The sequence below is a fragment of the Eupeodes corollae genome, chromosome 2, assembly GCF_945859685.1.
Source record: "Eupeodes corollae chromosome 2, idEupCoro1.1, whole genome shotgun sequence".
NCBI classification, from domain to species: domain Eukaryota; kingdom Metazoa; phylum Arthropoda; class Insecta; order Diptera; family Syrphidae; genus Eupeodes; species Eupeodes corollae.
This window is the reverse complement of record NC_079148.1, coordinates 64,758,139-64,775,099: the sequence shown is the minus strand read 5'-3', so window position 1 is coordinate 64,775,099 and position 16,961 is coordinate 64,758,139. Positions and strand designations below refer to the sequence as shown.

General features: G+C 33.7%; 1 protein-coding gene across 1 annotated transcript; it reads right to left on the bottom strand.

Annotated features, from left to right (window-relative positions):
• Window positions 1-3,032: 3,032 nt before the first annotated feature.
• LOC129947109 (5'-3' exonuclease PLD3-like) lies at window positions 3,033-9,749 on the bottom strand. Its single transcript, XM_056057543.1, has 7 exons — window positions 9,483-9,749; window positions 5,192-5,283; window positions 4,959-5,120; window positions 4,254-4,896; window positions 4,048-4,187; window positions 3,829-3,994; window positions 3,033-3,767 (listed from the first exon to the last, which is right to left on the bottom strand). The coding sequence occupies exons 1-7, from the start codon at window positions 9,522-9,524 to the stop codon at window positions 3,504-3,506; spliced, it is 1,509 nt and encodes a 502-aa protein (XP_055913518.1). The 5' UTR covers window positions 9,525-9,749; the 3' UTR covers window positions 3,033-3,503.
• Between the last annotated feature and the right edge of the window lie 7,212 nt (window positions 9,750-16,961).

The window sequence follows — 16,961 nt, the reverse complement described above, 5'->3', positions numbered from 1 at the left end:
AATTGAGCTCAAGGGCAAACTGATGAGCATTCCTAGAAGTGCGAGTATTATGGCTCAATTATTTTAAGGGGTGGAATGCAACTGGCTAATTCAACAGAACATTGTTTATAAAAATATCGATAAAACAACGAAAGACATGAAACATTGCGGCGGTGTTCTAGCGATGTAAATGTTCGATTATAGTTCTATCGCCTATAATTTAAAAGCCCTTTTTTGTATTCAATCCAAGAGATTTAAACTTGTTTTAGGGGTGCCTGCCAAGATATGCGAATTATATTCAAGCTTTGGACGGATGAAGGCTTCGTAAATTACAATCAGATCAGAAGGGGTGAAAATTTTCTTGCACCGTCGGAGAAATCCCAAGCACCTGGCAGCATTTTGGGCAATATCAAATATATGATCGTTCCATAAAAGGTGATCTGTGATACACATACCAAGTACTGACAGTTGATTAGTTTCTTGGATGCAAGTGCCACTCATAGATAGTGGCATCGGGGGTGTGTTACGATTTAACGACAAGAGACAGCATTGAGTTTTCAAATCATTGAATTCTACACGGTTTTTGATTCCCCATTGTACAATGCTATCAAGATCAGAATTTAATGAGCTTATCATACGCTGCCGTTTAAGTTCCACATTCCAAGGACAAGGATGTGAATCTAGAAACGAGTATGAGAAGTTGAGTGTACTGTCGTCGGTGAAACACGTTAATGGATTAGAAGTGGCAGACAAAAGATAATTTATAAATATAAGAAAGAGAGTCGGAGACAAAACGGAGCCCTGGGGCCCACCAGCATTTATTTTATGAATTTCAGACTTGGAACCATCCAATGCAACTTGTATTGAACGGTTAGAAAGGTAATTTCTAATCCAACGACGAAGAGATTCATCAATACCAAAAGCACGCATTTTCGATTAGAGAGCTTGGTGCCAAACTCTATCAAATGCTTTTAAAATATCAAGTGCAATAATCTTACTTTCTCCAAAACGATGTAAACATTTGTTCCACTGTTCGGTGAGAAGAACCATGAGATCACCAGTGGACCTATTGCAACGAAAACCATACTGTCGGTCATTAAAAAGCTTCCGTTCTTCGAGATATTTCTAGAGCTGATAATTAATCAGCGTTTCCATGACCTTGGAAAGAAGGGACGTGAGTGCTATTGGACTATAGTTAGAGGGGGAGTATGTACAAATGCTGTTTTCCATCCGTTTGGAAAGAGACTACTCTGCAGGAAAGATGGAAAAGTTTACGCAGTGGTTTTGCCAGCGATGAAGAACACCTCTTCAGAACAATTAGGGAGATACTATCCGGATTTGTGTATGTTCAGTACTCTTGCAAATGCACGAGTGCGAAAGAAGATTCGTCCCATAGAATCATATACGCTCTCAGCAAACTGTGCTGCAAGTAAATTGGCTTTATCAATCGAGCTTACATAGGGAGTGTCGTTTTTTACAAATGACCAGACATTTTTACTACCATTGGGACATTTTTTGCCTTAATTTCTGATCATGCAAAAATTTGGTTCGTCGAATATGACTATTACAGGTCTTTCTAGCTTGTTTAAACTTATTCCGGTTTTCTTCAGTCGGGTTGGCTTTATAACAACGGAAACTTACATCTCTGGACCTAATAACCTCTTTACAGCTCGAATCAAACCCTGAGTTCTCTTTGGGTTTGATAGATTTGACCCTATTCGGGATAAAATTTCTCATTCCACAAAGAATTAAATTTGTTGCCATTTCTGCGCTGGAATCCACGTCACTTTAGAGGAAGCATATTGACCAGTTAAAGTTCCTGAAGAATTCGTTGAGACCATCCCAGTTGGCTTTCTCATATTGCCAAACGGTTCTCATAGGATTTTTTTTTTTCTTTAACTGGGTTTTTTACACATGAGAATTTTGCAGATACGATGCAATGGTCTGATGTGCCTAGAGGCGGTAATACACTGATTGTGTATTTATTAGGATCAGAGGTAAGAAACAAGTCTAGGGTGTTAGCGGATTGACCTGCAGCGTCAGGGATTTGAGTTGGCTCATCGACAAGCTGAATAACGAAGCCAAGAAGAATTGTGTACATTGAAATCGCCCGCAATGACAATTTCAGTGTGAGGATAATGGGCAACAATTCTTTGAATGTAGTCAGACACAGCATCAAACTTGTTAAAATTTGAATTTCTGTCCAGATTTGGACTTCGATATAAAAAACATGCGTGGATGATGTGCTTATTTAACGTCCGATCGGTGGACATATGTGGCATAGAAGTTCTTTCTTAAACCACGAATGTTGCTAAAATCCACGCTGAATTCATCCAGCATTATAATATTCAAAGACTAATAAAACACAATTCGGACAATAAACTATGATAAATAATCTGACACGTGGTACCAGTGGCATGATGGTTAGTGCGTTGGACTGTCATGCTAGAGGTCTTGGGTTCGATCCCTGCCTATGCCATCTAAAGTCTTTTCACGGGAACTGCCTCTTGCGAGGAATTGACAAATTCTCCAAGAGTAACTATTGTCATGAAAAAGTGCTTTCTCAAAATTAGCCGTTCGGAGTCGGCATATAAACTGTAGGTCCCCTCCATTCCTGACAACATTACTCGCACACAGGAATGGTTGAGAGTTGTAAGTCACTAGGCCTTGGTTCTCAACGGACTGTCGCGCCACCCAATTTATTTTATTTATTAAATAATCTGACAAGCTTCCAATTTGAACTTTTCAATAACAGATTTCCACTAGTGTTATGCCTTAGTAAAAATCTGTATAATGATCCTTCCCTGGTTAACTAGAAATATTAATCTGCAAAGATCAATTCATATGTTTTAGTATGTAGCAATTTTGTATATTATTCACGTTCCAAATATTTGAAACGTTGGTTTCTGTTTTTGGTCAAGTTTCGTTCAATTAAGTTTCCAGGCTTATCACATTAAAGCTGAAAGGAATTAACTGTCACCTGAGTGTAGTGTATTTTACAAATAATTTTTTAAATTTGCAGAAGTGCGAAAATAAATTAATTTGTTTTCATCTTTAGATTATAAATAAGCCCATAATAGCCTGAATTTTATTTTAGCTCCAAAAATCTTTAAAAAATTCCATTTATTTACAATTATTTATTTTAATAAGGAGTTAAACTGCCGCAATGCATTCGCGTGTAGTTTGTTGACGAAAATACTTTTTGCTTTTGATTTGATATCGTCGAAAGCCAAATTCGTTAGGGCTGAATCAGCCCTATCATGAATTCCATCGTAATCGGAAATTTGTACGAATCCCGAAAAACTGTATCATGAAATCCATTCGTAATACAAAATTGTGTGAGATTTTCCACTACGAACGGATTTCATGATACAGTTTTTCGGGATTCGTAAAAATTTCCCATTACGATGGAATTCATTGCTTTTTACGATCACGTTATTGACTGTATTGACTTAAGGCTTTTTGGCAGCAATTCGATCCAAATTCCCAATCAATCTTTTGGGTTCTTTACATTAAAATACTTTTCATAATTCAAAAGCATACGGGCTATTCCAGTCTCTTTCGAAAACGCTTGTCAACTGAGTGACAATGGTGGTGTCGTTATCTTTACGATCATTATTTGAATCTTTTATAATCAAACCTATCCCAGCGGTATCAGTAAAATAATCACCAGACCAATTTGATGTTCCTATGTAAGCTGTATTATCAGTTACCATATATTTATTATGGTTAACCCTTCCGAATGGAATTTTAGCTTGATCTGGATCGGCTGGTACAATAAACCGGCGCTGTAAAAGAAACAAAAAATAAGATTACTTTTGTTTTTGATATTTTTAACGATTAACTTACGATTTCAATATCAACTCCTTTAAATGATGATGTTAAACTTGATAGTGATTTGAGGAAATAATCTTCAGAAGGTCGAGAACTACCCCAAAGAGATATCAACAACTTCACTGAGACTTTATTTTCAATAGCAGCTGTTCTAAGGGCATCGTCGATGAACGGCCAATACCTATACAAAAAAAAAACAGTAATACAAAATATGAAAACACAAATTTAAAATACCTTATTTTGGGTGAATAGATTATGAGAGGATAGTAATCCATTACAGCTATGTGCACAAACTTTTCGGCACTCAAAATAACATTGACTATTGCATCTAAGTCATTTGTCCTACCAGTCGCGCTGAATGGTGGTGGAGAGCTCTAAAAAACAATGCGTTCACTTTTATGATATTATACAAAATCCATAGGTCCTAAAATTCTACTCACCGAAAAGAAAGTGTTAAAATTGAGATCATCATTGAACTGAACAGAAATAGGAGACTTGACATTAAATTTAGTTGAATAGAATTCAGGCCATCGAGGAGGGATTTCGGAATCATTACGACCCAAAAACCAATACGCTTCAAAGATCTTAGCCACATCTTTGGCTAGACATGTGCAATTAGTAACTAGAACACCAAGTTCTTTAACTTGTGTAAGCGATCTCCAATCCATGTTGGCGCTTCCCAAATAGAAATTCTGTCCATCCGAAACCCATAGTTTCGTATGCAATACACCGCCACCCAACAATCGAGGAAAATTAACCGATCGGACATCAGCAGCCTTTCGTTTTGTCAATATTTGTGTATCGAAATTTGGTTCATTTGCTGTTGGTATACTTTGAGCAATACGAATTTGGTATTTTTTCCTACGGCCATAAGTCATAAGTTTTTTGAAAATATCTTCTCCTTGCCATGCAGAGGTGTGATTGTAAAAATCTGCACCTCGAAGTGTCCAATAGAAAGAACCAATATCAAGGGAATTCTTTGTTGAATTAAGTAAAATCGACCAAGCATCGTAAGTTGATAAGAATTTTGGACTGTTGTCGGAGAAGTTTAGACCTTCAGGAATACTTTCTACCAGCTGTATCCTTAAAAATAGATATTTTTTATATTGATCTTCAAAAAGGAGTTATTTCCATTTAAAAGTTACCTGCATTTATCAGTGCAAACATAATTAGTTCCATTGAGTACAGCATGTGGTGGATTTTCGGTAATGGGATCGAATAATGGAAGCAACACAATCACAAAAATTAAAATGAAAATAAGTGTGATCGGAATGCAAGAAGGATTGAACCATCTATATTTTCTCCAACTAGGTTTACAAATTATAAGAAGATAATTTTTAAAAAAATGCTGGTTAAAAGAAAAAGTAAGCTTTTTTACGGATCTTGATCAGCATCGGCTCGTAATGTATTCAGTTGCGCCCAGGGCTCAAAATCATCGTCACTCAAATCATTTTTCACGTTCAAGTCGTCCTTAAGTTCAAAAATAAATAAAACAAAAGCTTTATTAGAATTTATAACAACAAGACCTGCAGAAAGTTAAATAGAGGATTTCTGAAGAGATTCAAATTTTGCATGTTTAGTTTGGAAATAGTGATAATTTAGAATCGGAATAAGTGTTTTGATACACATGCATATATCTCGATTCTCCCAATTGAAATCTCTTCAATAGGGATCAAATTCAAACAACTTGACATATTTTGAAGCTACATATCTTGACTGGATATTTGAGTTGAAAACGTTCAACCTTTTAGGCAGGCTCAGACGACATAAGGGACTTGAAAGTCAATGTTTCTAGAATCTGATTGGCCAGCTGCCAAAAAAATAACCTTCCAATTAAGGCTGGAAAGGTGCCTGGAAAGCGAAATCTCCCTAACTATTAAGTGAAGTCTACTTCTGTCAAAATGACAGTTGATCATGTTTTTTCATACAACTGAAAGCTGATCCTTATTACTATATGATTTATTTATTTTCTACACAATTTCATGTAATGCGTTCTGAAAAGGGGTTCCTTGTCAATTTGGAAAAGAAATAGCTAATATTTCTTTGCAATACAAAATACAAATTGTGGTGAGTTTTCGTAGACAATAATTTGTTTGGAACTTTTTGTACTATGAACTTTTTGTACTATGAACTTAAAGTAGAGGTTTGCGATGTAAAGTTCTGAATTTGAAATTCATGACACTTAAAAAACTAACTAGTTGCCTTTTTCAAAATGAAGGTTCAAAGAATGAAGTTGACTGCAAATGAAGTCTCTTATGTTGCCTGAACCTGCCCAATGTATTAGTTACTGGACTTTCGATGAGTAAAATAAATAAATCTTGATCTGTCAAAACACAAAGGGGATTGCTCATTTTATAAGGGACATCCGGCCCGGAGTGTACACCAATGAATTTGGTATCAAATTAAAGGTTGTTCTAAGCCGGATATATCTGCAAAAATATTTTGTCCATAACTCATGGGACATCCGAGATATTTGAGATTGAAGTTCGAAATGTCCAACCATTAAAAATCAGCACTTTTTCGACATAAGTGCTAATATCTTTGGATACAGAAAAGTTAGAAAAATCAAAAAGGTATTAAAATAAAGTTGTCAAAAATATCTTTTAAATGAAACTAAAATTACATTTCTATGATTTATATATTTTGAGTTATTTTTAATCAAACCTTTGAATAACAACATTAATACATACAATAATATCTTTTAAAATTCAATGATGATATTAATTTTTTTTGGCACCAATAAGTGGCTTCGTTCACAATCTTTATTTTCATATATAATTTTTTAGGGTTTCATCAACAATTTATTCATTTTGACAATAATAATTCAAAAATATGCTCCTAAAATACAAAACAAATCTTATACCTAACACTAAAATAAAAATAATTCTTATAGTAATAGTGGAAAAATTAAAACAAAAAATAAATAATTCTTATTAAAGTGTTGGAAATATTAGAATAAAAAAATAAGTTGTTATCACAATATCGAAAAAAACAAAATGAAATTAATTCAAAGAAAAATAATAAATAATTATAAACTAAATAATAATTCAAAGAAAAATAAATAATTTTAATGGCAATGGGTTTGGCAAAACATAATTCTAATCTGAATCATAGGTCACTAAAAGGTTGTTAAAAAATTGAGAAGGGGGTCTTAAATTACTCTTATATCTTGCCCAACTTAAAAACCATATTATGGTCATAACATGAGCGCAGCATCCAACCGTTCTTCGACCTACTAGGCAATTGCAATAATATTGTAGAATTAACCTTTGGCAATTAACCTGTCTTTGATTTCCCACTCCTGAGCTAGGTTCGTTTTTTTGCACTTGGGAACTATTTACGTTACTTGGATTTTCATTAAAAGTTGAATCGTAATCCATTTTTGTCAAAAAACATATTTTAAGAAGAAATCACATCAAAAAACCAAATATCAACTGCATCAAACCAAAAAATACAACGAAAAAAAACTTATTGACAGATATTTAATAGCTTGAGTGGTTAACTCTTTCCTGGATGTTAAACTTATACCGCTCACATGCTACTCTTCTAACATTAAAGTGTTAGGTATAAGATTTGTTTTGTATTTTAGGAGCATATTTTTGAATTATTATTGTCAAAATGAATAAATTGTTGATGAAACCCTAAAAAATTATATATGAAAATAAAGATTGTGAACGAAGCCACTTATTGGTGCCAAAAAAAAATTAATATCATCATTGAATTTTAAAAGATATTATTGTACAAAAGTTTGCCTAAAAAATGTTGTTATTCAAAGGTTTGATTAAAAATAACTCAAAATATATAAATCTTAGAAATGTAATTTTAGTTTCATTTAAAAGATATTTTTGACACCTTTATTTTAATACCTTTTTGATTTTTCTAACTTTTCTGTATCCAAAGATATAGCATTTATGTCGAAAAAGTGCTGATTTTTAATGGTTGGACATTTCGAACTTCAATCTCAAATATCTCGGATGTCCCATGAGTTATGGACAAAATATTTTTGCAGATATATCCGGCTTAGAACAACCTTTAATTTGATACCAAATTCTTTGGTGTACACTCCGGGCCGAAAATGAGCATACCCCTTTCTCCTATTTTTGAATTCCATGGGACAAAATAAATTGATTTATTTTTGATGAATTGAATTATATTTTGATAAAATCTTCAGATCTCAATTTTTCTGTAGATTAACACCTCTTAAACCAATACTAATATAATTTTTTAAAAAATGATTTTAAGAAATGATAAGCTGGGAGTTTTAGTGTCATGAATATCAATTTCAGAACTTTTATTCACAAACCTCTTCTTTAAGTACATCGTACAAAAACTACAAAAAAAATGTTTTTCTATAAAACACTCCTTAAGAAAAATACATGTCCATCACGACATCTATTTTGTATTGTAAAGAAATATTACTTTTTTCTTTTCCAAATTGACAAGGAACCCTTTTACAGAAAGCATTAAATGAGATCGTGCAGACAATAAATAAATCATAGAGTAATAAAGTTCAGCTTTCAGTTGAAAGGAAAAACATTTATTTTGACAGAAGAAGACTTGACTTGATAGTTTGGGAGATTTTTCTTGACTAACTTTCCAGTCAACTTTTGAAAAAAGTTGCTTTAATTGGAAGGTACTTTTTTGATAGATGGCCAATCAACCCTTAGGTCGTCTGAACCTACCCAATTCCAATTGTGCCAAAAAAAAAATACAATCTTTAAACAAAATCTTATTTATGCATGGAAAACAATATTGGTAATATCCTGTCAGAAAAATAATTCACAACAATACAGCAATAGAATTATTCTCATTAATGTTAAGATGGCAGAATTAAAAAAGCAATAAGTCTAAAATACTGAAAGTATGTAAGTTTGAGCGCCAATTAGTGTTCAAGTTTTAAAATAATTGTTTTCAAATTAGTTTTAGAATAACAATTAGAACAGAATTTAAGATTTCAATTTTTTGTGAAAATCATATCAGAAGTTTAATCCATAACCTGCAAAATTCAAATGACAAATACGTTTTGGATTACCTTTCCTCCCAAAAAATAAATCAAAATTACGTAGACCTTAATTTTGGACCTTACAACATTGAACTAGTTTATACAAAATATACCTATTAGGTGGCCCAACAGTCCGTTGAGAACTAATTTCTAGTGACTTACAAATGTCAACCTTGAAATGCTTTTCATGACGAGAATAAGCCTTTGGAGAATTCGCCAATTCCTCGCAAGAGGCAGTATCCGTGAAATAAAACTTTAGAAGACACAGGCAGGGATTGAACTCAAGGCCTCTTATATGACAGTCCTAAGCACTAAAACATCATGCCACGGGTATTTAACTAGGAATTGTAAAAATCGTAATACAAATATAATCAACAGTCTGCAAGTTTTATAAATTGTTGAAAATGGCAAACACTATTTTGTATTAACTTCAGTCTAAAAAACAAAAATCAAAATTGCGAAGAACTTAATTTTGGACTTTATTTTAGACAAATATGTTTACAGGTCAAAAAATATACACACATCTCAAAACTTTTGCAACATAGTGTATAAAATCACCAAAAGGATAAATGCACTCATAGACATAAGTCATAACAAATCAACGTGAAATAATTTATGCTGTCTCAACAAAATAAGTTATAATTAAATTGATACTAAAATAACTTACTCTTTTCAGTCTCAAATTCTCCGACTTAATTTGTAATTTCATTTTTTATCTTTCTTTTTAGCGCGCTTTTTGATGTCGGCAAAATATTAAATAATTTATTTATCACTGCCTTCTAAGTTACTCGATTATAATAAATAAACAAAAACAAAACATTAAAAATTGTTTTAAGGTTTTCTCGAGTTCAAGTCTTAATAAGAATGAATGCGTCGCAAATTCAATTTAACTCTAAAACTAAATTCTTTGTTTGCAAATAGTTCCATGTGATTTGGCCGAGCGGGAACGTCTGACTGACACTAAACAACTTATGTCTAGCTATAGACCTCGTCGAATAGTAGAAAGTATTGCAATGGGACTACGTCACTATTAGAAGTTGATATTATAGGGTGGAGGGTAAGACTCTAGCACTACACACAACGTATGCTAAAGTTTGTTTCTGTTTTTGAATTTCAGAGGTTTTTGTTGTGGCAATGCAGGTTTTAGAGTTAAAGAAGCATCTAAAGGTATGTATATCTGCGAATGTTTGTGGACTTATAATTTTATTTACCATAGGCGCTTGTAAATCCTTGGAGGACAGACAAATTATTTTGGCTGTTTAATAGCTAAGGAGTATAATAAAACCATATGTCGTCATAGGGTAAGAAATATATTCCTTACTGAGATAGGAAGGAAAAAAAACTTATAAGTGTGTAGGTATAAGTTTTTAACTTGTTTTCAAATCCTTGCAGAGGGAACAGAAGATATTATTCGTAGCACAAATTTAGTTTCACCCCAGTGGAATGACCCCAGAGTACTAATGTTCATTTAGATTAAATTCAAATGTAAAAGTTTGAATATTGGGAATTTTGTTTCTAAATAAAATGATTATTTTAATGGAAATTCAATTAAAAATTTTAATTTCAAAAGGTGGTGTAGGTAACATGTCTTAATTTGGATTAATTTTTTGTCCACCTTGTTATTGAAAAATTAAAAAAGGGTACTATGTTAAAAACCGTAATGAAAAATGTTGTTTTCTTTTATTGTATAACTCTCATAGAAATATCATGCTAGCCGAACATTAACACAAACTATTTTATTCAAATCCCAGTCCCAGATAGAAAAATTGCAGGCCAAGAAATTTTATACATGACACATGTTTGTGACGTGTGAGGTTCTATTTTTGATTAGAAGTTTTTATATCAACATTTGTATGTACACACATTCATACATAAAGAAGAATAATTGTTTACTCTGGTTTCATAACAATAGAGTAGATTATAATTTTAGCCGATGTGCATTATAAATGTGGTGTTTTATTCTTTTAAAGATTAATGGTGAATGACCTCCAGAAAGGAATGAACTTTTAGCTTCTATAAAGCTCAAAATTTGTAAAACATACGTACATGGAGACTCTTTTAAATGAGACCATTGAGAGCCGATATTATAGTTTAATTAACATAATGCAACAGATACAAATTCTTAAGAAAAATAAAATACTTGACAATCAAAAGTTCACTTTTGTAGATGAAATAAAGTTCGTAGCGGTTGCAAAATTTTGTATTTGTTTTGAAATATATTATTATTATTATTATTTATTAACATACAATTTTTAAAAAATTACATGCTAATAGGAAGAAAAGAGCGCTAGCTGCAAAGTCTTTCCACTCAAAGATAAATGTATTTATTTAGATAACTAATTTATGAATATTAAGGTATTTTTCGATTTTTAAAATGTTTTCGATACTAATAGTGTTTAAAAAAAATGAATAGATATTTTGATTATAAGTCAAAATGGTATTGATTTGTTGAGAGATACTGCATACTGCGAGGCCGAGTGAATGTGAGGTAATAATGATGTTGTTATAGACTGGACACAAAGGTGGGTCTTCTTTCCTTAAGATGTGCTGATGGGTTGAGGTAGTGTGACCTAACCGAAGTCGGATGTCTATTGCAAGACTTTGCGGCATTGTCAGCGTATTCGTTGCCTGGTATGCCAATATGGCTAGGCACCCACATAAGTTTTAGTTTGTTGGGGTTCCTTATAAGAAGGTCACGTATGTTGTTTATTATCTTGCTATTGTGGTTTGCGTTGGATATGGCACGGAGAACTGAGAGGCTGTCGGTGCATATCACTAATTTGTAGCTTGATAGTGAGATCGTTTTAGCAGCTTCTTGGATGGCTAATGCTTCAGCACTAAAGATTGATGAGAACTCCCATAATATCCCTGCCTTCAATAAAGTGCCATTTGCATCGGTTACCGCAAAGGAGGTGTAACTGTAAACAAAGGAGTCCAACCTTCATGTTTAAGATTTCCTATTATTTCTGCAAGTTAGAATAATAAACTCTCCTGTTGGTGTTGTCTTTATTGTACTCTGTAAGGTTTAGCTGCAAAGACTTTTGACTTATTTTCCAGGGTGGAAGGTTTGGAGTGTAGTGTAGAGTGTCTTTTGCCTTAGATAAGGCTTTGTTGATTGTGGATGGAAAACGTCTTTGCATTTTTGGGCAGCAAGTTGAATCAATGTCACTGTCAATGATCGAGTCTTTGGAAAAGACAGGTTTAGAGATGATTTTTAATAAACCATGATATGATATGTAGTTGATATGTAGATTTGAAAAGATTCAAAGTAGTGCATGGACATTTACCATAAATATAAAGACCATAATCTATTTTACTTAAGACTAAAGATTTAGTTATATTACATAAGGTGTTAACATGAATATTAAGTTTTTTATTGGATAAGTAGCTAATTATGTTGCTTCTTGCGGCTAAGCTCTTTTTCAGGTTTATACAATGTGGCTTCCAATTAAATTTATGGTTACATCTCAATCCTAAAATATCTAGGTTTTCTACATTTTCTATATTTACATTATTTATAGCTAATTCAATTTTAGGACAAGACAATTTTTTACAAATATGTAAGAGTTTACATTTATTGAGAGAGAGCTTTGCTCCAGAGTTATCACACCAATTTACAATGTCATTTACCGCTTTTGAAAAAGTAATTTTTGTTATCTCTAAATCATTGTGTTTACATAAAATGAAGACGTCATCAGCGTAGATACAATGGTCTAAAATACGATATTTGTCAATAATGGCACTAATGTCGTTAAAAGCAATCAAGAATAACACCACCGACAGAGGTGATCCTTGTGGTATGCCATTATTGATAGGTTGTATAGAAAAAAGGAGTTGTTAAGTTTCAGGCAACTTGGTTTGCACTGATTAACTTTTTATTTTCTAGGAACCAAAAAAGGCGTTTTGCAACAATTTTTTCCAGAACTTTGGACATGCACGGGATGAGGGAAATTGGGCGGCATCCGTCTATAGAGTCTATTGGTTTGTTTGGTTTTGGCAGTGGGATGATATAAGCAGTTTTCCAAGTTTGTGGGATGATGCCGGTGTTAAATATCTCGTTGTAAAGTGCAAGAAGTCTAGATTTTATATTAAAGGGGAGATTTTTAATCATAGGATAGGAAACGCGGTCTCTACTTGGTGTATTGCCTTTCAACATGCTTAAACAACATTCCAATTCAATATGTGTTATTCTACCTTCAAAGAGGTAACAGAAATGTCAGATGGTGTATTGGAAAGGCTGTTTGCTTTCAAAAACTTGAAGGATAATGAGAAGTTGTTGTCATCTGAGAGGTTTGACCAAGAGAAAGAGAAAAAGTTGCTTATGTCTGAAGTCCAAGACAGAGTACCCATGGGTGTTTCTAGACATCTTATTAGACGAGGGACATAGTTGCCAGTGAGGCACCGATTATTATGTCACATTTTGGCGACGGACGAGTTTGGATTAATTGTTGATGTAAATTCATTCAATGATTTAGCTTTGCTTGTTTTCATTTCTTTTCTAAATAAAGCGTTTGATTTTTTATAAGCTATAAGCACAGATAATAAATATTTGTTAGCTGCTTAGAGAAAGCAAATCTCTTTGCTAGGCAGTTCGCCGCCAATTCAACGCTGCCAGTGAGTGTTATGACTCCGCCTGTACTTGAGCGAGTTAATGATTCTATGGGGCAAATCTTTTTTCGCACTAGTACTGAGTCCTAAAAGATCTTAACATACACAAATCTGCTGGTCCGGATGGTATCCCTGCTATTGTTCTGAAGAGGTGTTCTTCATCGCTGGCAAAATCACTGCGTAAGCTTTTTCATCAGTCCTACTCCTCAGGTATCGTTCCGAACGGATGGAAAACTGCATTTGTCCAGCCTATTCCCAAGAGAGGCGAATCTTCCTTACTTTCTAATTACCGATCGATCGCACTTACGTCCCTCCTTTCCAAGGTCATGGAAACGCTGATTAATTATCAGCTCAAGAAATATCTCGAAGATCGAAAGCTTCTTAATGACCGACAATACGGCTTTCGTAGCAATAGGTCCACTGGTGATCTCATTTTTCATCTCACCGAACAGTGGAACAAATCTTTACATAGTTTTTGAGAAAGTAAGATTATTGCACTTGATATTTCAAAAGCATTTGATAGGGTTTGGCATCAGGCTCTCTTCACGAAAATGCGTGCTTTCGGTTTTCATGATTCCCTGCTTCATTGCATTAGTAATTACCTTTCGAATCGTTCAATACAAGTAGTATTGGATGGGTTCATGTCTGAAAACCACAAAATAAATGCTGGTGTGCCCAAGGGCTCTGTTTTATCTCCAACACTCTTTCTCATTTTTATTAATGATCTCCTGTCTGCAACATCTAATCCAATACATTGTTTCGCTGACGATAGTACTCTTAGCTATTAATATTCGTTTTCAGATTCACACCCCTCTTCTTCGGATGTGGAACTGCAACGTCAAAATATGATAAGCTCATTAAATTCCGACCTAAACAGCATTGTACAATGGGGAATAAGAAACCGCGTGGAATTTAATGCTTCGAAAACGCAATGCTGTCTTGTACCGTTAAAGCGAAGTAAGCTCCACTTGCCATTATCCATAAATGGCACTTGCATCGAGGAAACTGAACATCTCGATATTCTCGGTATCTGTATCACCAACCACCTTTTGTGGAACGATCACAAACGCGATGTCGCCAAAAATGCCGCAAGATGTTTGGGTTTACTAAGGCGATGCAAGAAGTTTTTCTGCCCCTCTGATCTGGCTATTATTTACAAGACTTATATACGTCCTAAGCTTGAGTATAACTCCCATATCTAGGCTGGTGCTCCTGCAACTTACTTAAGCCTGTTGGATAGTATTGAACGTAGAGCATTTAGATTGATTGGTGATATTACCATCATAAGATCATTTACGTCACTTGAACATCGTCGAAATGTTTCTTGTCTCACCCTGTTTTACCGTTATTTTAATGGTTTATTCTCTAGAGAAATAGCCAGCTGCATTCATCCCTTTAAACAGTTCAACCGTAATACTCGCGCTTCTAGGAATGCTCATCAATATACCCTCGAGCCCAACTTCGGCCGTACTGTCAAGTACAGAGATTCGTTCTTTAGCCGTACTATGCGAATGTGGAATGCCTTGCCACACTCTGTCTTTCCCAGCTATTGCAATATTCAGGAATTCAAAACCAATGTACACCGACACCTCCTTTCAACCCCTCTCTCCCTTTCCTAGTGCTCACACTGTGTCTACATAATAAGGGTAGTTATCCCTTTGAGTGTGCGCTTATAATAAAAAAAAAATTATCGTTCATAGAAGTTTTTGTTAGGTCCGCTCACTCTCTTCCACCTTAAAAATAATGATAATATTCTTTTTCATGCTCAATTCTAGTTGTTGTTCCATTATTGCTTCTTGCGTTTCAACAATTGTTTCAAGCTTTTCAACTTTTTCCATGTATCCAACATTTCCAATTTTTTTGGAGAGAATTCCCAATTTTTCGATTGTGTTTCTTATGACTTTGTCCGAAGCTTCGTTAATAACTTTAAAATATCGTTTGTGTAATAGAAATGCTTTTGGAAGACAGTACAGTATCACTGTTTCTGACATTTCACAGATTGTGTTTTTATCATGGTAGGTAGGTAGAAATAGCGATCTCAAGGCAACCTAGCCTGAGATCCAATTAGCGCTGTAGTGCGCCTTTTTGATACCAAAAACTTGTTTAACCTTTGATTGAAAGGGATAGATTGATAGAGAAGCTTCATAGCGATTATGTTAGAGCCATTTTGTCGCATTGAGAAAAAATATTAGGTCTCTAATCTTTGTCTCAGATAGCTCATAGAGTTCTTGAAAGAATGCTTTTCCAAAGCATTTCATTCTGGTGTTTGCCAAAGCAGGACATTTGTAGAGGAAATGGATTATGGTTTCACTTTCTCTTTGGTCATTACAGCTACGGCAAAAGGTGTTGTAAGAGATACCCAACTTCTGTGCATGAGCTCCTATAGGCCAATGTCAGGTACAAACCGCAACAATCCTGGCTATGTCTTGCCTTGGCCTGCATAGAAGATCGTTTGTGTTTTTATCATAAATGTTGATAATTTAATTGTTTTGTTTCATTTTCATTAAAAAATTGACAAGTTTTTTTAAATTGAGCAAAATACTTTGTGACAATTCCTATATCATTTTATTTTACAGGATCCAAATTATTAGATCTTAATTTTTCAGACGCTATTTTAACTACAAAACAGAAAATAAATCCTGATCTCTTTACACCGTGTCTACTTCTTTTCACACCTCATTTGTTTAAATTTGATCAGTGTGAGAGTCGGAAAAGTCTGACTTATTGTTATTTGTTATGAGTTCATTTTTAATCTTTGCATTTATTTAAAATTTTAAAAATAATTCTATATACAAATAGGTTAATAAAAAATGTATAATACTTACTTCATAGTTTCATACATCTTACACGAGTTGATTGTTTGATTGCAAATTTTAAAAGTTATAAATAAAATTCAAGTGACTTATATTTAAAAGAACATTAACATTAACCGAAATTGCAGCAAGTCTCTTGTGAAATTCAATTCGGCAGTCCGATTTAATAGATAACATGCCAGCTATCAGAAAACTCACATGCAACAAATCATGTTTTCTTATGTGCGATTTTTGAACATCCAAATTATCATCTCCGAGAGCTGTGAGATAGCTTATGAAGAATGTCATCAAGCAATTGGCAAACAATTTATTTTGTAAACATTTCATGTAGGCACTTAGACCATTGTCATCCTGGCAGCTTACTTCATACATTGAAGCTATAAAATTTGTACTAATTGTTCCATTTTCCAAGTGGTCAAATATTTCCTTTTGAATAATTAAACATTTCATAAACAAATAGGTGTGTGGTTCATTGAAGTTAATTATCCAAGCTAAAATATCAAAACCAACAGAATTCACAATCCTTTTGATGGCATTATCAATGTCATTGGTCGATTTCAATTGAAAAGTTGTATTTATTAGAAATTTTGCTTCAACAGCAATTTCATCAATAATTAATCCAGAACGAGCAGCTTCAGCTTTGTGCAATATTTCTGAGAATCTCTTTGGATCAAGGAAATCATGACAAAAAGTTTGTATTTCCAGTATGTGATCGGGTCCTGTTT

Coding starts and splice junctions, on each gene's coding strand:
- LOC129947109 (XM_056057543.1), bottom strand. CDS start 9,524: ATGAAATTACAAATTAAGTCGGAGAATTTGAGACTGAAAAGA. Junction 4,897..4,958: donor GTTTGCACTGATAAATGCAG/GTAACTTTTAAA, acceptor TCTATTTTTAAG/GATACAGCTGGTAGAAAGTA. Junction 3,995..4,047: donor ATCTATTCACCCAAAATAAG/GTATTTTAAATT, acceptor TTTTTTGTATAG/GTATTGGCCGTTCATCGACG.